This window comes from Trichosurus vulpecula, chromosome 4 (assembly GCF_011100635.1).
Source record: "Trichosurus vulpecula isolate mTriVul1 chromosome 4, mTriVul1.pri, whole genome shotgun sequence".
Lineage (NCBI taxonomy): Eukaryota > Metazoa > Chordata > Mammalia > Diprotodontia > Phalangeridae > Trichosurus > Trichosurus vulpecula.
The window spans coordinates 428,457,334-428,478,318 of record NC_050576.1 but is presented as its reverse complement, the minus strand read 5'-3'; the positions used below and the strand labels follow the sequence as shown (position 1 = coordinate 428,478,318).

At 43.6% G+C, this 20,985-nt stretch overlaps 1 protein-coding gene across 1 annotated transcript; it reads left to right on the top strand.

Annotated features, from left to right (window-relative positions):
• Positions 1–7,227: 7,227 nt before the first annotated feature.
• RAP2B (RAP2B, member of RAS oncogene family) lies at positions 7,228–9,972 on the top strand. The gene has a single exon (XM_036757421.1). The coding sequence runs from the start codon at positions 7,925–7,927 to the stop codon at positions 8,474–8,476; it is 552 nt and encodes a 183-aa protein (XP_036613316.1). The 5' UTR covers positions 7,228–7,924; the 3' UTR covers positions 8,477–9,972.
• Positions 9,973–20,985: the final 11,013 nt, after the last annotated feature.

Below are 20,985 nucleotides of genomic sequence, written 5' to 3'. Positions count from 1 at the left end.
CGTAAGGCAGTTCTGTTAGATCTGAAAGAGAAAATGGAAATGTGTACTCAATTTAGAAAGGGGGAGCATGGGAAAATCCTGCTATCTGAACACTGTCATTGCTATCCTTGCTTATAGCATCTCTGGTCTCTATTCCTGGAATGCACTTGCTGCTCACCTCCATATTGGAAATCCCTAAATTCCTTCAAGGTTTAGCCCTCCTTCTCTCCTCTATATGAAGCCCTTCCTGATTTTCGTAGGTGCTAGCTCCTTCTCCTCTCACCCTCAGACTCCTTTTTTTTCCCCATTTTATATCTATTTTGGATGTTGTCTCTTTTGTATAGAGTGGAAGCTCTTTGAAGGCAAGGTGTGTTTTCAGTTTTGTCTTTGGATCCTCCAGGGTCTCCCAGGCACACAGAATGATGGCTGACAAATTGCTTCACTCTTTACATAATAGCAAAGTGCAGAAAAGTCCACTGTTCATTTTGTTTGTGGAGTCAGAGTCCACGAAAGCTCTTGGGTAATGTCATATCAGCCACATGGCTAAACCAGGCTCCTCAGACCACTGTTCTGCATGAATGTGAGCCCAGTGGACCCCTCTCTCTGATGTAATGCTCATCAAAAAGGTAAAGGTTTCTTATACAACTAAATGGCTAGCCACTGAGCTTCTCATCTCTGCTGAAAGAAAACTTTGGTGTTTCAAAGTGAAATATGGTTTCAAAAGCTAGATACAGCTGGTAAAATAGGTCAACAAAGCTTGAGACTGTACCAGCATCCATGGGCTCCTCTGAGGGTTGGATTTTGAACATCAGCTATTCCTCAGCAGTGACATAATCCTAGTAAAACTGATCAAATTTGGTGATGCTTGTGAACATCTACACCAGCAACTCACCATGGAAAGAGTGCCCACAGATTCAAGACTGGGGGACCCTTGAGGGCGGGGACCACTTTGGGCCTTTCTTTACATCTGGCGCAGAGGTAACATTTAAGAAATGCTTTGTGAGTGGACAACAGTGAGGTTGACTGTTCTTGAAAAGATTAATGATTTAAACTCCCATCAAACAGAAATTTTAGCTGATGGAAAATTTCATCACCTTTAAAATCTCTCTGTTTCTGTCCCTATCTCTCCCTCTCTGTCTCTGTGTCTCTCTCTTGCTCTCTGTCTCTGTCTCGCTCTTCCTCAGTGTCTCTGGTTGTCCCTTTAGTGTAACAGAGTCCCAGCTTTAGGGGACATTGAGCTATGGGTGGCTCTTTTACCCTTCCCAAATCCTCGTCCCCCAGATTATGGAGTTGTCTGATCTCCCTTCTTCACACCTCTGATTGTTCCTTCTCCTTCCAATCACTTCTCATCTTGGTATACCAAGTCATCATCTCTCAGATATCATCTTAGCCAACTTTTCACTTCCCATATTCTTCTATGTGTTCTGAAGTGTTCTGTCTTCATGAGCAGCAGTGATGAAAATAGCACCTGAACTCCCTCCCCGCCCCCCCACCCCCCAAATCTTCCAGTTTCTTGGACTAACCCCCACAATCTGTACAGATTCTTTCCAGGTTCTTTCAGTCAGAAGGATTTGACACAGCCTAGCACACAGGCTCAGCCGTAGCCTAAGTAATGGTCACACTAGGCACCCACATTTCCATTCCAAACATCTGATAAACCCGCACTCCCCCCCCACTACATCCCCCAGTGAGATTCCAGACAAGGTGAGGAGAACTCTAAGCTTGGGTATTTCTATTACATAGCCATCTGTCTCAATTAGCCTCTCGAGAAGAGAGACCAAGGAGCAATGGGAGATCTGAATAGGAGACCGACTCATGATCTTTAAGAACATATTTATGAGCACTGTGTTTTCCAGGTGACTGGTTATTCTTAGAAATATCACTAGTCTCTCACATCTCTAATAAAGGCTAATTTTTGAAATGTCTGCCATTTCACATGGACTTTTACAGAATATTTGATGTTGTTACAAAAGACAGTCTATAAGAAACCTCTTGTAGGCATTTTATTGATTTTCAATTTCATCCTAAGAAGTTGACAAATATTAAAGCATGAAAGTGTGCATATAGGGTTAGATTTCTATTCAAATCTTGCCCCTGCTCCTTGTTGGGTAACTATAGGCAAGTCAATTAAACTACTGAAGTTTTAGTTTACACATCTGTAAAATGGGGGAAAAACAGCTATCCTCTGATGACCCTAAAGTAATTCCAAGTATACAATATTTACTTTTCCTCTCTATTTTCTAAAACAGCCAGATTGTGTTCAGATCTCTATTTTTACCCATAGGTGGCACCAACAATTTCTGAATATACAGAGAGGAAGAGAGGGGGCTACATATTATTATGCGATCTCAGGACTCGATATCAGTTCGATGAGTCAGCATCGACTCGGTTAGAACAAACTGCCCTGGAGTTATTTGAAGGCCTAACCTCAGTGTCATATCAGAAGTTCATTAGGACTGTTTTGCTTCGCTTTTTTTTTTTTTTGATAGGAAGGGTGACAAAGGTCAGGGACAGAATCCTCAGCTGATACAGCTCTTCCCTGCAGGTCAAATGATCCTTCCAGGTTGTCCTTAGCTTTGGCCTGTTTGTCAGGATATATCTTCCCTTTTGGGCTATTTAAGGATGTTAAGCCATTTTCAGAGAGGCATTTTATTACCTGGATTACTTTGGCATCTTTCAGGAGAGTGCTATTACTTGTTATTTCCACCTTAGGATACTCATGGATTACTCCAGGATAAGCACCTATCTTTATGGCTCTGTGAGTTTTCGGGATTTCCAGCACTGATATCATAAAAACTTTTACAAGAACGATCTAGAAATCACTGGAGTTTCACCAGGTGTTGTAAACTTTTCCCCCTAAATATGACATATTTTATAGTTTGGAGAAAGGAACCCCAAATTGTGGTTCTCCACCTTCAAAATCTATGAAGTGGTTTCTGAGGCTTTATTTCTCTTTTCTCACATCCTTGAAATTTTGGCAAAGCACCTTTTTGAATGCAGATACAGTTGATCATAGAGATGCAGGAGATATGAGTTTGAATCCTGCCTCAGACACTCACTAGGTAAGCTAGACAGGTGAAATAACCACTTGGTACCTCAATTCCCCACAATGGAGAGGGTGTGAACAACTTTCTCACAGGATTATTGTGAGAATCAAATGGGAAACCAGTAGACAAAGCCCTAAACTATTATGTGGTTATCAGTTGTTACTAGTTTTATGAAAGAACCCATACTAATGACTTTTACCAACTGGAACACCTTGAACCTAAATGTCCTGTCCTAATCCTGGGACCCTGCCACTGAAGGAGTGGGTGCTCCCAAGAGCTTGGGTAGGATGCAGACATTTCCTGGAGGATTATGTCAGCCAGGCAATTAACTCGAACTTAGTAAGAACCAGGAATTGTGCTAAGTTCAGGACTGTCTCCAGAGAAGTCTGCTGTGAGAGAAAGTGAACTGGATTTGGAAACAACCACCTTGCTTTTTACTAGTGGTGTTACCTGGAACATGGCACTATCTCCCACCTTTCTTTTTTTCCTCATCTGTAATATGGGGGTGGGGAGTAGATGAGAGGATCTCTAAGGTTTGTTTTGTTTTGAGCTTTAAGCCTATGATCCTATGAGCTCCTTCTTTATCGGTCTGAGGTTGTTCTCTGCTTGGCACCACTTACCTCTCTGCTACCCTCATAGTATGAGCCAGGAGGTTATGTCGATGTCATGGTGCTTCATGGAATGCAAGGGACAGGGGCAGTCCTAAAAGGGTGACCTCAAGCCTACCACATAGTATTAAAGAGCTCTTTATGGAAATTCTTCAAGATTTAAAAAGCACACGATTGTAAAATAATAGTCATATAAAGTACACATAGGAATATATGTACATACAATACACAATGCAATGTGGGAAAGCTTCCTCTAGGTAATTTTTCCCCCAATATTTCCTGGCTATAGCAGAAGCACGTTACCTTAGGTATAGCCAGAGAAGCCTTTAGATCTAGTCAAATGACCTTGGGCTTCAATCCTGATTCATTAGCTGTGCGACCTTGGGTAAGTCATTTACTTCCTTGCACCTCATTTCCTCATCTCTAAAATGAGGCATTTGGACTAGATGAACTCCAAGGCCTTTTCCAGCTCTAAATTCAGCATCCTGTGACCTGTTTCAAAGAACTTGACAAGTCATCCTCCCGTCTAACCACTCCGTGGCCAAACGCAGAGGCAGGGCCTTCCGGAGGGTGTGGTTGGGGCCACACCCTCCTCACCTCAAGGTGAGTCCTGCTGGAGGCAACTGCTAGATACCGTCCCTGACTGAGCAATCTGAACAATTTCCTCAAAGAATTTCAGTTGGGGAACCAAAAAACCCAAAAAACTTGGCGCACGTTCTTGTAAGAGTTTAGGGTCCTGGGGCTTTTGGTCACTGGGCATCTTTCGCTTAATCCTGGGTGGAGCCGAGAACAGAACTGTCTCAGCCTTCTACTAAACTGTGAGCGAACGAGCCCCGGTGCCTCCGGAAGGTCGCACTATTGGAAGTTATTCCCAGTCCATAACTTGGTGCCTCTATTTATTCGCCGGCTAGGCTCTTTCTCACTGTTCCCAGCCACCCCTGACCCATCAACTCCACCCCCACCCACCCCCTCGCTAATCCTAAAATCTGAAGACAGGTCTCAACGTCTCTCCTCCTCGAGAAATAAGGGAGGATCGCGGCAAGCCGAGGCAGCTCCCCTTTACCTCCCAATGAGTATGAGGGAGCCAAAACTCCTACCCCCAACCAGAGAGACTTGGAGGCAGGTCTGGGCATTTCTCCCTCTCCTCCCTATGACTGGCTTCCTGGCCGAGCCTTTCTCTGTCCCCCTCCCGGCCCCCCTTTCCTTTGGGGGCAGGACTAGGTGTGGTGTTAGCTTCTCCCTTCCCAGGCGAGAGAGACGATTCTCCGCTGGCCTTCTTCCTGGGCCAGCTGCAGCCGGGGAAAGGACTGGCAAACTCTGCCCACCCTGGCTCAGCCTAAAGAAGTGCGGACCCTGGGGGATCTAGGCTCGGCAAGTCTTGATCTACTGCAGCTTGTCCGACTTTGTTCTCCCTAAACAGCTGCTTTGGGGTGGGAGAGGAGGGGGGCGGAGACAACCAGGGGGAAGCAGGGGGAAGCAGGGGGAGGGGAAGGGACCAGAGACACCGCGGAGAAACAGCTGGGCCTCCGCCTTTCCACTTAATCTCTATTGATAACCAATCACAAATGGGGGATACTTTTCAGCCAATGAGGCCCTGGTGCCTGACAGGACCTCGGCGACAGCCAATGACAGGATACCTGGGGGCTGCGGGGAGAGGAGGATTGCGCCCGCGGACCAATGGGCCCCGAGGTTGGGAGAGGAGGTAATTTGAGAGCCAGGGTGGGTGTGTCCAGTGAAATCTTCCTACTTCTAACTCCCGCCCCCCTCTTCTTGTCCCCCCCCCTCCCGCTGCCGCCCATACTGAGCATGCCCAACTCTCTCCCCTACCTCCTGCCAGCCTTCTGGAGCAGTTCCGACGTGCTTAGCTAGGTTGGCCGGGTTTTCCACATAGCCTACAAGGAAGGTCTGAAGGGAGGGACCCAGGATCCTGCTGGACCCCCGCACCCCAAGTTCTGTAGTTGGTCCCACCTGGAAAGGGAAGGTCGGGGCCCCGTGGGCAACCTCCAAGGACCAAGGAATCCGTATCAGCCGCAGAGATGGCGCCTTGGCTGGCTGGAGTCTGGGTCTTGGGCCCGCGTCCTACCACTGTGGTCCGGCAAGGGGCAAGGGGCGTGGGCCGGCAGAAGTGGATGAGTATGGGACTCAGCAGTGGATGCACTCTTGGTACACGGCCAGCCCACATCATGCTACTCCCACCCGTCTCCCCATTTCCATCCCCAAGCATTTTGCCTCCCCATTGCGAAATCAGAAAACTCGGGGTTCCAAGGTGATGTCTGGAACCTTACTTAAGGTTACAGTTTGTTTAGCTTTCTAAGGGGAATGGGAGGGAGGGGGTTGGCGGTGGTGGAGGAGCAGAGAACGTATGGCCTTGAAGTCTGGGAGCATCTCCCGCGATCCCTGCCTGCTCAGACTAAACGGGCATCGCTACTGGCACCCACCATGGATTGGAGCCTCTATCCCCACCGTGGGGAATGAAAATAAATAAAAATGCTGGCCCAACCTAACTTTACATTGGAGGAAACAGGACGAAAGAGGCAAACTGACTTACACCTGTAGTAAGCATCAGAAGAGAGCTTTGAACCCCGCCCGGTTCTCCAGTCCTAATCGTTGTGCCACGCAGTCTTCTGCACCCTCTCAGGTTCCTACCCCGCTTTGGGGAGGTAGAACCCATAGTGCAGAAAGAAGAAAGGACTTAGGGTAGCAGCTGGCCAAGCCAGGGTCCGACCCCAGGTCCTCCAAATTCCAGTTCAGCCTCTTTCCGCTGCTGAGCCAGTTTTTAAGCTCTTTGCAAACTCTAGTTACAGATAAAGGTTATTACAGCAACCAATAAATAATTTTTAAGCGATTCCTCTGTGCCAGTTGCGGGCTGCAAGGTCAGAAAAATAAAAACAAGTTACTGCTCTCAGGGGGCTTACAGCCTAGGGGGAAGACAGGATGTACCTTGGAAAAAAAATCGTTACAAAATAAATACCAAGAGAAGACAAGGTGATATTTGAGAGGGGAGGCACCGGTAGCAGCTGGGGCATCAAGATACATGCGGAATGTCCCCGGGTCAACACTGTGCTTGGGGTGCAGCACAAGCCCAGAGAATGGCACCCGCGCCGAGCCCGAAGCTTGCCGGCCGGGAGTCTGCCCACCTCCAGACGTACCCCCCCCCCCCCGCCGACTCCCAAAGGGGGCCTCCTGGACTCATGAACTAATGATTTTCCCCTGCACACACAAATGGGGAGGAGGGTATCCTGGATCCCGGTTTTCCCCCAGTAAAACTGCCCTCCAGCGCGTCTCCGGTCACTTAGTCATTTCTCCATCTGCTTGCCCGGTGTTATGGGCATCTGGATGCAGGACCCCTTTCGTACCCTCTTGCTAGGACGGCATAAATGAAATAGTCCCTATCCCGGAATTGCCCTTCCCAAAGCCCATGTGCTCATCTCTGGCACTCTATCTGCCCCCATTCCAGCTACAGAGACTCAGTCCCAGCCCAGAGCCCGCAGCTCTCTTGGCTCCGCCCCTGCCCCGGCCCTCTAGGAAAACCCGGAAAAGCGGAATCCTTCCCCCCCGGCAGCCTCGCCACGACTCAGCGCCCCCTCACTGGGCATGCTCACTAAGGCAGGGCAGCTTTGGGGCTGTAAGTAGGAAGCTCGAGCACTCCCAGGGCTGCTGGGGAGGGAGGTACGGACCGTGGGGCTGTTGGAGGAAGGAGGCAGGCACCACGGGGACTCATGCACCACGCGCTCGGGGCTGGGGCGCAATTAGCAGCCGCCTCCGCAGCCTGCACCCGTCCCTGCCTCTGCTGCCACCGCCGCCAGTGCCAGAGCCTCTGCCACCCCTCCTCCCAACGCTGCCGCGGGTGAGGAGCAGCCCCAAACGCCGCAGCAGCAACCGCAACAGCAGCAGCCCCGGCCCCGGCCGCAGTCCGTGCCCGGCCGATCGCCCGCTCGTTCACTAGCCAGGGCATTGTCCCTGCGCCCGCCACCGCCGGCCGCTTGCTAGCCGTGTCCCAGCCGCCGCCGCCTGAATGCAGGGCACGGAGCCCGAGTGAAGCTTCGCCGGGGTGGGCGACCGCCCCCCACCCGCACCCACCCCCAGTTCTTTGGGGGTTCTTCGCTTTCTCTCTCCCCATTCCCTCCTCCCCCACTGGGTACTAGGAGAGGGCACCGGGCAGGAGCCGAGCTAAGCTTTGCGCCGGCCCCACTACTTCCCCCTCTGCCCCCACGCCCCCCGGGGGGCCCAGGCCGGAGGGAGGCCGAGAGCGGGAGAGACTCTCGGGGAGGGGGGGGGGGGTAAGAAGCCATGCGAGAGTACAAAGTGGTGGTGCTGGGCTCGGGCGGAGTGGGCAAGTCGGCCCTCACCGTGCAGTTCGTGACGGGCTCCTTCATCGAGAAGTACGACCCCACCATCGAGGACTTCTACCGCAAGGAGATCGAGGTGGACTCGTCGCCGTCCGTTTTGGAGATCTTGGACACGGCGGGCACCGAGCAGTTCGCGTCCATGCGGGACCTGTACATCAAAAACGGCCAGGGCTTCATCCTTGTCTACAGCCTGGTCAACCAGCAGAGTTTCCAGGATATCAAGCCCATGCGTGACCAGATCATCCGCGTCAAGAGGTACGAACGGGTGCCCATGATCCTGGTGGGCAACAAGGTGGACCTGGAGGGTGAGCGCGAGGTCTCGTTCGGGGAGGGCAAGGCCCTGGCCGAGGAGTGGAGCTGCCCCTTCCTCGAGACGTCGGCCAAAAATAAAGCCTCGGTGGACGAGTTGTTCGCGGAGATTGTCCGCCAGATGAACTATGCGGCTCAGCCCAACGGGGACGACCAGTGCTGCTCTTCCTGCGTGATTCTCTGAAAACAAGGGGTGGGGGGGAGCGTCTTCCTTCGGGCTTGTGCTTTGGTTTGAGTTTTTATTGGTTTCTTTTTTTTTTTTAAGAAAAAAGCGAAAGCAAAACACAATATTTCTTTCTCAATGTGATTTTTTAATTATTTTAAGATTGGAAACAACTTTGCATCGTACAAGGTGTGTTCCAGGTGGGGGCTCGTGGTTATTTCAACTGCAGCTGACGAGCCCCAGTGCTCAGTGTCATGGGGGTTGGGGGAGTTGTCTTGAATTTAACATCTGAAACCTGGGTGGAAATGTGGCGCTTTCCAAGCATGTGCATTCCTCTCGTGGATTTCTTTGATAGTTGCCTGTTTTCCCACTTAAGGCAGCCGTTAGAGAGCTATATTGGCAACTTGACACCAGGCTAAAAAAAAAAAAAAAGTTTCAATCTGGAGGGAAGGGATGGGAGCAGGAGGAAGATGGGAGAGAAAAAGGCTTGTCAACAACCACTTTCCAAATGGAAGATTTAAGTACCTGGACCGTGAAAGGAAGTACAGGAAAAGCCTGTGAAGAAATGAAAGGAGAGGAAGAGACCCCGTTTCCAGGCATGTGTGTATGTGTGTGTGTGCTGGAAGTGAGGGTTGACTGCCTTCTCTGGCAGCCTGGAAGTGCAACCCTGGGACTGATTAGGATTCTGAGGATTTCTATGCAAAGTTGGATTATTGTTACAGTGTATCCAATCTGAAGTATTGCACAACTGAACTTGGACTGTTTACACTGGTGCCAATGCAGTGTGGAGTGCCAGAAAGTATCTGCTGATATTTGTGGAAAAAAAATCTATTTTGTTTACCTACTGTATCAAATGGGAGTCTGGGGGAGAGAGGGAGTGTTGGTTGTTTTTTTCTTTTATCAGCTGTGAAAAATTACAAATCTGCACATTTTTTTGGTGGGGTGCTTTGTTAATTTTGTTTTGTTTGGGTTTAGCGTTTCCTTTTGGTTGGCAATAACTGATTTTGATGACCAGATCTTTAAAGTATAGTACAAAGACTTCCTCAAATGTGATTCAGGGGCAACAGCGACCCTGTGTCTAGAGTGCCTTCAAAACTCAGCTGTTCCAGCCGTGCCAACCTGTGAAAGTTCCACAAAATCCCATTATCTGCTCTGACTCCCCAAAGTACTTAACAGTTTCCTCTCAGTAATCATAGCCAACAAGCCAGGACAAAATGGCCTGTTGTTCATGGAATTTCTTTTGATTTCTTTCGGAGCCTTTTACATGTAATTTCCATGTCTTGCGAGTGCTCCTGGCTTCACCTAATTTAAATTTTCAGGTATTTTAGTGCCCTTTTTCCTCCCTCCCTGTTTTTTTTTTCCTGTTGTAGGATATTCCTCCAGCCAAGAGCAAAATTTTAATGTTGTGATGTACCAAGCAGATTCTAACTAATTGTAATTTTAATTCCAGACATGCGTTTAATGGTTGTCTATTCATTTAAAGACTTTTAATACAAATACCATTTTTTAAAAAAAAATGCAAACCCCAAAGTCCTGTTTGTGTTTTTGTTGGGTTTGGTTTTATGCATTGTATGAAGTAATAAGCTGTCCAGGCTGATATGGGAAGAGTCATGACTTAATCTGAAAATGTTTTTATCCAGGCCTGAGGATAGATAGAAGTACTTTGGTGAAGTGGGTGGGGTTCATGGGATCATAAATGAGTTGCAATGCTGCCTTCAGTTCTTAAGACTGGGAACAAAACCAGGATGAGAAAGTCCAGAGTTGTGGGTTCAGCATTTGATTATAGTGAGGGGCAGCTATAACATTTGTCCTATTTGAAATTATAGTAGTTTGTCATAGGGTAAGAAAGGGGGGAAACCATTTCAGCTGGTCAATGTATTATCTATTTCTAGAAAGTTGTGGGCCCATATGATGTGAAATGTTACTTCCTTGAAAAAAATGTGGGGGTGGGGAGTAAAGGGTGAAACCCAAATCACATTTAAAAGTTTCCAAGTCTTAAGTTATACTGAGTAGTTCGTTAGGCCATGGGTTGTAGATGGGACCTTACCTCTCTGGAGAGTTAGATTTGGCTAACAGGCTTTCTGTAGACTAAAGAAAATGGCAGACAAACTTTGACTATCAGTTACTTCTGGAGAATTGGCAGAGCAAATCTGGCTTTTTAATTTGGAAGGATCTTGGAATAACAGAGCTAAAATTTGCAATTCTGACCTCTGAGGCCTTGTGATCTCACCTCCTTGTAGCAGAGGGCACTCTGGCTCCTGGAAATCAGATGACTGCCCCAACTGTTGGGGGACAAGTAGTGTCTGAAGCTGTACTTCAACCGGGGCTCTTGGAATCCATCTATTCCCCTGTACTAGGATGGGATGCATTCAGCTTGGGGGGCAAGGTGGGGATTCCTCCTGTGGGAATTCCTCATGCTAATTTAGAATGCTAGTCTCTGTGATTTAGGTTGGGGGTTGCCTGAGGCCCACAGAATTTAGATAAATTGCCTGGGATCACACAAGTGAAAGTGGGTGGGGGGCAGGCTTTGAACCTTGGTCTTGGGGTTTCAAAGCTCAGTTCTCTGTCTACCATGATGGGCTGTCTCTAGGTGTATTATTCTTTTTTAAAAAATTAGAGATCTAAATTTTTAATGGAAGGTTTTATCAGTGGTCTTCTCCCTTTTTCTTTCCCTGCTTCATCCTCACCCCATGCCTGTTGCAGCTGTTTATTCATGTCTGACTCTTTGTGACCCCATTTGGGGTTTTCTTGGCAAAGATACTGGAGTGGCCATTTCCTTCTCCAGCTCACTTTACAGAGAAAAAACTGAGGCAAATAGGGTTAAGTGACTTGTTCAGGGTCACACATCTAGTAAGTATTTTAGGCTAGATTTGAACTCAGTGCCTCCTGACTCCAGGCCTGTTGCACTATCCACCGTACCACCTAGCTGCCCCATGTGTATGCATATGAAAGAGTAATTGAGGTAGTTTTGACCTGGACGAGTAGATAAAAACATAGAGGGATGCATTTATTAGTCAGTGCAAGCTAGAGGTCTAATTAAAGTTGTGCTAGCACATATGCCTTTATGAGTTGTATTCTTTGCTCATCTACATTAGATATGTAAATATAATCTAGGAATATAGAACTTCTGGTATGAAGGTTCTGCCTAACCCCCCCCCCCATTTTTTTAAAAATTAGGTTTAATGTCTAAAATCGAGCTAATGGGGCAATATTTGTTTTAAATGTAGCCTTATAAATGCTCAAATTAATGAAAGTAATAAGCTACTTGATGATGTCCATCTTGGGGATGGTCCCTATGCTTAAACATTCTTCTGAGTCTGAAAATGTAAAACTCTTCATTAATCCACATTAAAGAAAGCTGAAAAAAGATTCACACTTCGGAAGGCCTGGGATCCAGCTCTGTCCTCAGAAGTTTAGAAAACTGGTATTACCAACTGTCATACATTTTTAAAAAATGCCAAGTGTGGGTGTGTGTGCAAGGTAGCAGATGACAATGACTTATGTCATTTCGTTGGGAAAGCGTTGACATAAAACATTGCCAAGTATCTAGTTCATAAAATTTAAGAATTGGAAGAGACATCAGTGACTATTCTAAACCATAATGAAAATAATTTCCCTTTAAGAATGTATAGAAGTACTTTTTAATAGTAAATGGGGGTGATTTTGAAAGGTAGCAAGATTGTGATGGATAGCGGGCCAGCTTTTGGTTTTGGAAGATCCTGGCTTCAAGTTATACCACTGACATGTTCTAGCTGTATCTGGAAAAGGCTAAGCCCCTTAACCCTTCAGTGCCCGTAGGCAACTCAGACTGAGTTCCAGGAGTGCCAGATCTGCCTCAAGGAAGAAAGTTTATCCACTAGGAGCTCCCACCCAGCTAAAATTACAGGTCTGGATCAAAACCAAAAATGTATATAATACTGATGGGGGATATTTGAAAAATGAAATTGCAAATGAAATAGGTTGCTTGCAGCAGTTACCAGCTTCCCACAGAATTTAGTCACTTGCATGACTAAATTCCTTTTAGATTAGAACAGCAGGAAAGAAGATTTTAATATGCTCTTACTGAGTAATGGAAAATAAATGCTTTTTGGGTGTTCAGTAAAAGTGATTTTGTGTGGGGTATGTTTGAAGCAGAGAAAAAGCTAGCTTTCTTGGTGCATAGTTCCTGCCATTCTCTTGACAAAATTGGGAGACATTGAACAATGTCTTTATTTGAGGGAGTTTAGAAAGAAAAAGAAGAAAAAAAGAGTTTGAGAGTTATATAATAGGAAGCCCTTGTCAGCTTTTTGGTGTTGATTGAGGAGGCTTGCTGAAATTGACTAAGGCTGGTGATTTGCAGTGAGGAGGGAAGCTGTCTTGGGTGAGAGGTTAGCATCAGGCTACCTGCCACCTGTCAAAATAGAAATTAGCTACAAAAGGTCCCTTTAGTTAGGACTGAGCCTTACACTTGGCCCCAGCGGCTTCCTAACTGCTGTACCTTTTGGTCCCAGGCTGACTGCTGTTAAGAAAATAGGGCATTTCAAAGAGTATTATTTTTCCCTTCTTTCCTTTTCCTGGTACCATCCTCCAACTTTTAAGAGATAAATCTTCCTATCACCAGTTTAAAATTGTGGATTGTCTGTACCTAAGGAGAACGGTTCTCTAATTTGTCTGAAATATGTTGTCTGATGTTAGTATTCACATATGTTTGGGGAAACTGATCTCCGTAGCTTTCTTAAAAGTCGTATTTTCAAGCAGTTTGTAGCCTTTAATTAGTAATGGGCATAATAGCCTATGAACATCCTAAAATATGCTTAGAGTATTTTTAAGTGTTTCTGACCGCTTACCACCAAGCTCCTATCAAAAAAAAAAAGAGCTCCTGAGTAGATTGGATAGGAAGAAGAAGCCTCACATAGCAGTTGGCTAGTGATTCGAAGAATCATCTTAACTGCTCTTATTTAACTCTAGCCACTGAAATAAGGACTTCATTTTGTGAGGGATCAGGTGGTGGGGGGAAGGAAGGAAAGGGAATGTATTTGGGAAAGTGTTTTTGGAGGCCTTCATCGTTAGGTTGTGCCCAGTGTCTTTGCCAAAACTTTCATTTGGAAAAGCATAACCAACCAAGGCCTTGGCCTCATGTGCACCTGTAGCAAATTGTTCAGAAACATGGGAAGAAATGGGAAGCTTTTGATTATTATTCACTAGTCAGATTGCTATCACTGATTTTTATCTATTTAAATGTCTAGAGCACCAGTTTTACCAGGTAACATTTAGAACAAAGTGCCTTCTGGGGTTGATGCACATTTAAATATGGCTTAGGCTGCATGGCCTCTGAGGTTTTTTCCAGCCCTAAAGTTCTGTGATTTTTGTGATTTATCTGAAGAGATCGTGTACAGTTGTTATGAACACTATCTACAGAGTGATTGGTCTTTGCTTGATCAATACATTTATTTAGCCATGTTATCAGTATCTGCACATCATCACTTTGACAATCCATATCAATGTATGAAGATAGCCAAAATCAATGTGATGTTTGTGTTGTGGTTGGACATAGAGGCTAAATTTGAAGAATCAGCAATTTTGTTTCATTTTTTTTTTCTGAAAAGAGAATACTTAAAACATGATCAAATGTGGATTTTTTTAAAAGAGATGTTACCATGGATTGGAATTGGAAGACCATGGTTCAAGCCCCAGCCCTGTCATTCACTAGGCTGGGTGATCTTTCTGAACCTATGACATCCTCATTGATGAGGTGGGGAGTATGATACTTGTACTACTTGTTTCCCAGGGATTTTTTTTCTTTCCAGGATCAGGTGACACAAGGAATTTTGAAAAGTGCTAACTAGGTATAAGCTGTATCGTTGGGATTCATCTATTTGCCTTTTTTTCATTTCTAGAAAAACAGGTTAACTTGCTTTCATGATATAAAAGGTGTTTGGGGGAAATTTTTGTTAGTGGTTTAATATTTAGTCTGGATGTAGTATCCAGATATGCATTTGCTAATGAAGCTACAGCATCCTTAGCCAGCTTTCCAGGAACCACTTAATTTCTGTCATTTGCTTTACTGTTTTCTGTTCTAGGAAAATACGTATCAGGAGTACCCAAGGAAGTGCCAAACATTTTTCTTTATTCTGAGGCTTAGCACTATGGGAAGGTCAAGATATTTCATTGCTAAATTAATAATACCATCGGAGCTAATTAGATGCTCAGTTCTAGCAACCCTTCACAAATGGAGTAAAAGCCAGGTTCCTGGGGAGCACCATGGTAGCATCTGCTTAGATCTAAAGATTGAATGAGGTTGACTCAGGTAGGCAACTGTCTAATCAGATAGTCATGTTTTTAGACTTATTTCACCTGCTTTTGCCCCTGGGATTTTTTTTGAGAGGTTGCTTTCTCCTTGGTGGCCACCAATTCAACCCATTCTGAAAAGGAATTCTTCTTAGAACTTAACCAAAAAACTTTATTCAAGTCTCACTTGAAGACCTTTCAGAAGGAGGTAGAGGTGAGCCCCTCCTCCTGAGGTATCCCTTTCCTCTGGGATAGCTCTGAATTGTTAGAAAGTTTTTGCAGATGCCGTCTATATTTGTTTTTGTTTTTGTTTTCTGCAACCTCCATCCATGATACTTGGCATGGCCAGTGGTATTTTCCACTCTCTAGTTTCTACCACTGATATTCCTTCTCAAGGTATAATGTTTAAATAGGTGTGAAGTACACATCAATGACATCTAAAGGAAATATGCCCTAAAGAATGATAGATATATATGGAGAACCTCTCTCCCTTCCCAGTGAGAACTCTGGACAACTTTTTGGGGCTTCCTCGTCAATGGAGATAGTCTAGTAATGAGGTTGACAGGATGACGAAAAGCTAATCTTATTTGAACCTTATCTATCAATTACTTTATAGATTGCTTGGTGTACTAACTACTTTAAAGCACAGATGTAATTTGGGTAAGATTCCCTTCTGCAGTTTTTGCATTAGAGGGAAACAATTTTCCTGTCAACCAAATTATGGCCAGCTTTTGCACCAGGGAATTGGATTTTATATGTGTAGTATGGTTTGTAGAGAACCATTAATATGGCACAAATCACTTGGATTGCTAATGCTTTGAGGGGAAACAGGAACAGGTCCATGGAGCATTGATAGGAGCTCATCCCAAATACTTCATCATTAGTGTATGTCGTTTAACTTAGAGAAATGTAAAATACAACTTCTAAAATGGTCTTGGGGCTTGGAGTCAACAAAAATACACAGAAAATGAGGGATGAGTGATTAAAATTGTATCCATTAAAATATCAGTTGAATTGTTACAGATCAAAGGATTTAAAGGCCAATCCCTTCATGAGGGAAAATGACTTTTTAGCATAATGCTGATATCATTTCCATTTCAAATATTCATTCAGTAATACCTGCATTCCTTAAGTGCCTAACTATTGTGCCTGGCACAGAGCTAACGAAATTCAGGGTATGGAAAAGCAAAAGTGAAAGTCTTTGCCTTCCAGAAGTTTAAATTATGTTGCTGATGCTGCCAGCGTTTGGGAGTAGCTTTTGGGTGAAATAAGAATCAGAGAAGTATTGTGGAAAATGAGTGCTAGATTTTAGGAGATATGATGCCCGAGGTTTTAGTGAAGACATTGCTACTTATTGGATCAGTGACTTGGGGCTTAAAGTTAATTTCTTCATCAGCAAAGTAATGTGGAGACCTTATTGATTCATGGCATTATCTTGAGATATAAATGAAAGTATATGCAAAAGAACTTAGTAAATTATAAAGTGTTATACAAATATAAAGTATTATTTTATGCTAGTGAGTTTCTAGGCATTTCATTCCATGATTGGGTTACAATGTGTTTTAAAATAAGTTACCATGAATAAAAAGAAAAAAATTCAAAATGTATCCATAGTATGGTTAGAATTCATGAAGAATACATTGGTTTACATTGAGTATGCATTGTCTGAATGAATAACAGTTGATATTTTCATGGTTGACAGGCATGAAATAAAGTTTGTAAGGTCAGAATAAGTGAAATGATTGATCTTGGGAGCCAGAAATAGCAAACTACTGCTGAGACAGTGAGGAATGTCAAAGCCTCATGGGGCTGGGGAGTGTGAAATGTTGGTATTTTTCTGGGGATTAGATAGGCCCACTTTCACCATTGGAATTGTATCCTGCACAAAAGTGTTTGTGGACATGCCCTTCCCTACTACTGGAGGTGTGGAAAGGATATTTCTGTTTCTGTCTGTCTGTCTGTCTATCTGTCTACCTATCTCTCTTTTTCCCCAAGGAACATAAATGAGAATTCTGCTGAAAGCAAATCAACATTCTAAATGGTCCAAAGTCCAAATTCCTGTAGGTCAGCAAAGCTGGGACTTCTTCTTTGGAGCAAATTTGAAGATGGAGTTAAAAGTTTTAAAAAGAGGTACTGGTAGGGATTTAGAGAATAAATCAGTGAATGAAGGTCCAGTTGTTAATAGGAAGATGGGTGCAATAGAATTAGTACAGATGTCAGCTACAGTGATGGAAATAGGTATGCCTTAAGTAATCAAGGGTCAAGTAAAATGAGCAAATTTTTTAAAAACTGAAAACCAGCACACAAAAATAAAACAACAGAAAAATAAAACAACAAAAAATAGGGCATATGCTGAAGCAAATCTGCATGTGTTACAGATTACAATGTAATCCTGTATGTCTGTCTGGCAGGGGATAAGGCAGAACAATTATTAAAAGTCATGACTTTCCTTTGAGAGTTCTGCGTTTATTGTTTTAAGCCAAAGAGAAGAAAAAGAATGTCCCCCAAATGGAAAGATCATTGAACTTGGAGTCATCCTGGCTCTGCTCCTTGCTACCTGTGTGATTTTGGGCAACTCCCTTAACTTCCCTGGGCCTCTCTTTTCCTGTCTGTAAAATGAATGCATTTGGATTAGATCACCTGCAGCGTTTGATCCAGACCTGGATCGTCATCCTCACTAGCTTTGCTGCATCAAATAAAAAAGTGGGAATAGCTGTTATGATTTCTTCTCACTGAGGTTTTGTAGCTTCTGTTTTGAGATATAAGCCAAGTCAAAGGAAATATGTGCAGAGTTGACTTTTTTCTTCCTTTTGGGATATCAGCCTATGCAGAGAGAAGGAGAAACAGGAAGAAAGAGACTGCCATTCACTACTCATTAATCAGCCACCTTTTCTCTTTCTACATACATACATACATACATACATACATGCGTACACGTATACACATAAATATGTATTTTTCTTTGTGATTATAATATAGTCACATACACATATACAGTGTATACACCACACACACACACACACGCGCGCGTGCGCAAACACACACACACAAAGGAAAAAAAATATTGAGAGCTGTGTTCACTAAGAGAAATGACTCATGGCATCCCTAGGCTGTTATCTGTTTGTCTTTGGAACTCCTTTCACTGAGTCCAGGGTAGGTTTTTTTGTTTGTTTGTTTGGTTTGCTTTTAAGACTTTGTCTTCCAATCTCACCTAGGCTGGAGTTCATGAAGTCATTTGCTGATCCAGTCCCAGTCTGGTTGGCTCTGAAACTGCTTTGCTCTTTTTCTGACTTGGGCTGGTTTGTTCTTTCTTAGGCAACTTGCTGGTTCCCAACTGCTGGGATGGGAATGGAGGGAGGAGGTCAACATATTAACGCCAGACTTGGGCCAGGCATCTGATCAGCTTAACAGCAGCTCAGGACTCTTGAACTCAAAGGGCTCAGCCAGCTTTATCCTCCCTGCCTGCATGCACTGCATGCATTACTGTGCTGCATGCATTGCTGCATTATGGGCCTGTACCATCATACCTAGACTGCTGTTGTCCTTAATAAGTATTTTTTGGATTGGATTGGGTTAGATGATACTTAAACAATGAGGGTTTAGAAAAGATGTCTGTCTAGAAAGACAACCAGCAGAAAACCTGATTTTAAGGGCTTAATGGGCTTGAACGGGGCTTAATTCAACTTAAAAAGTAACAGCCACAATGGCGGTCAGTCCATGGAAAGAAATGGGTGGAAGCAAGCTTTGCAGGTAACAGCAACGATGGTAAAGCTTGTGATGTGGAGAGGTGCTGTTGAGTTTGTTGGCCTCCTGGGCTTTGGAAAAATTAGTTGTAGCAGTGATCATTTCATTAGCATATTTCATAGGAATTTTGGACGGTGCTTTACAAATGTAATGATAATTATAGATTACTGTAGTGACAGAAGAGTTAGAGCAAGGTAGCTCATTGTTCTTGTCTTTTTATTTTTAAAAAATCTGTTTGAAAGAATTCTCTTCCAGCTAAGAAATGCAAATTTGCCTGGCTTCTTACAGTCTGAATAGAGGTGTTAAAATTCCATATGGCTACCCTTTTCTGGCTACCTACCAGGAATGGCTTTGCTGATGCTGGTCAGAGTCCTGGAATATAACAATTCAATGCACCTATGAATATTTATCAGTTCCTGTTTTCTTGTAACTATTATTTTAAAGAAATACTGTACCTTTAATCTAGTCAGACAAAGGGCTAGGCATAAAAAAACCTAATCCACAGTTTTGAAGAAAAGACTACCCTCCTTTTCTTGAAAAATGCAATTTATAAAGATTTATCCTGACTTAGAAGGCTGGAAGAAGTAGCAGTGTGCTTTGGGTATTTTTATGACATTTACAAGTAAAATTATGATTACTGGAGTTACAAAACTTTGACATCTGAACTGAATGTTACCCATTAGAAAGTGTTTTTTTTTTATTTTAAAGCTCCATATAAATGGGAATTGTTTATATTATAAGAATCGAGGTTCTGGATGGTAATCTGAATGTTGGCAAGAGTTAACAGATGGTCTCGTCCAATATCAGGAATACAACCTGTGACATCTTGACAAGGAAAAAGTGGAAATTCAGCCACTTCTTGAAGACCTCCAGTGAGTTTACTATATTACCTCATTTTCTCCCATCACCCTTTCCTCCCCAAGAAATCGATTCCATTTTTGCACAGCTCAAATTTGGAAAGAAGTTCTCCTTTTGTTGAGCCCAAATCTTTCCCCCTAAAATTCTCCAAGAATTTATGGAATGACATGGAAAAGTTTACATGAGAAGGTTTAGATGCACCTTTCTGATTGGCAGTTTTTGGAAGCAGTGCCTATATCAAGATCACAGATCCTTAAAAGTATCAAGACATGGAAGTATAATTAAATTCTATTTGGTTTTACATAGTAGTTGTATTTGCCCTTTTATTCACCAAAGCAGACGAGTTGAGAGATACTAAGTACTCAGTTTTGCTGGAGGTTTTTAAGTTACTAGGTTCAACTATTTCATGGAGTCAGTGACAGCTTTCTTTTCTCTTCCCCTCTCCCGTTAAAAAAAAATTATTATTATTTCTTACCTATGAAGGTACAGCATGCTGTAATAAGTTTATATATATATATATACATATATATATATATGTATATGTATATATAACCTCACTTTCACATCCCACTGACCGGATCCTCCCTATATCCCCAGTAGAGATCTTCCTAGTAACAAGCATAGTCAGGAAATACAAATCAACTCCATGAAAATGTCTAAAAATATCCTGCTCATTTCCCTCCTCTAGTCCACCATTTTTCTCCCAGGACTTGAGGGATATGCTTAGCCATTAGTCTTCTGAAGTTGTGATTGGCCACTTCATTGACTGACCAACCAGTAAATGAACAAGCATTGATTAATGCTCTCAGTGTGGCCACTGTGTAAAATGTCTTCCTTATTTTGCTCTGCATCATTTAACACAAGTCTGGTTGGATGACTTCTTGCTTTGGGTGGTCATAGCATGAAGGTAAGAACTGAGACATACATATATATATATACACATATATATGCATATATACATTATATATACATACACACACACACACACACACACAAACTAGTAAGCAATTACATTTCCAGTTAGCTTAGGAAAAATGTTTTACTTAGGAAAGTGAGATTCCTTTTATCACCATGATTTACTCCAGTGATTTCAGGGGTGGAGAACCTGTGACCTCGAGGCCACATGTGGCCTCCTAGGTCCTTGGGTGAAGCCTTTTACTGAGTCCAAGTTTCACAGAACAAATCCTTTTATTAAGGGGATATGTTCTGTGAAGTTTGGATTCAATCAAAGGGCTGTACTTGAGGACCTAGAGAGCCACACATGGCCTTGAGGCTGCAGATTCCCCACACCTATTTTAGATCATAGGTGTATTTAACCGAGAAAGTGTCATCTATTTTAGCTTATTTACACTTCATTTTGTCACTTTGAAAAATACCTGGAAGAATTTTTCCCTGCTCTGTCCTTTCTCATCTCATCCCCAATCCCTTTTGTTCTAAAGCCAAAAACAAAAACAAATTGTCCCCACCAGCAGAATTTGGATTCTTTCAGAAGATGATGTATTGTTGAAAGCTAGTTGGGAATAATAGAAAAAAAACAAACAAACATGTTTTCTCATCTGAAGTTCCTGGTAGAAATAGTTTCGTTTTTTTAATCCATTAAAGTTGTTTCTGGGAATACAATCATAATATCCAAGGTGATGAGACACCTTTTCCTTAAAGCA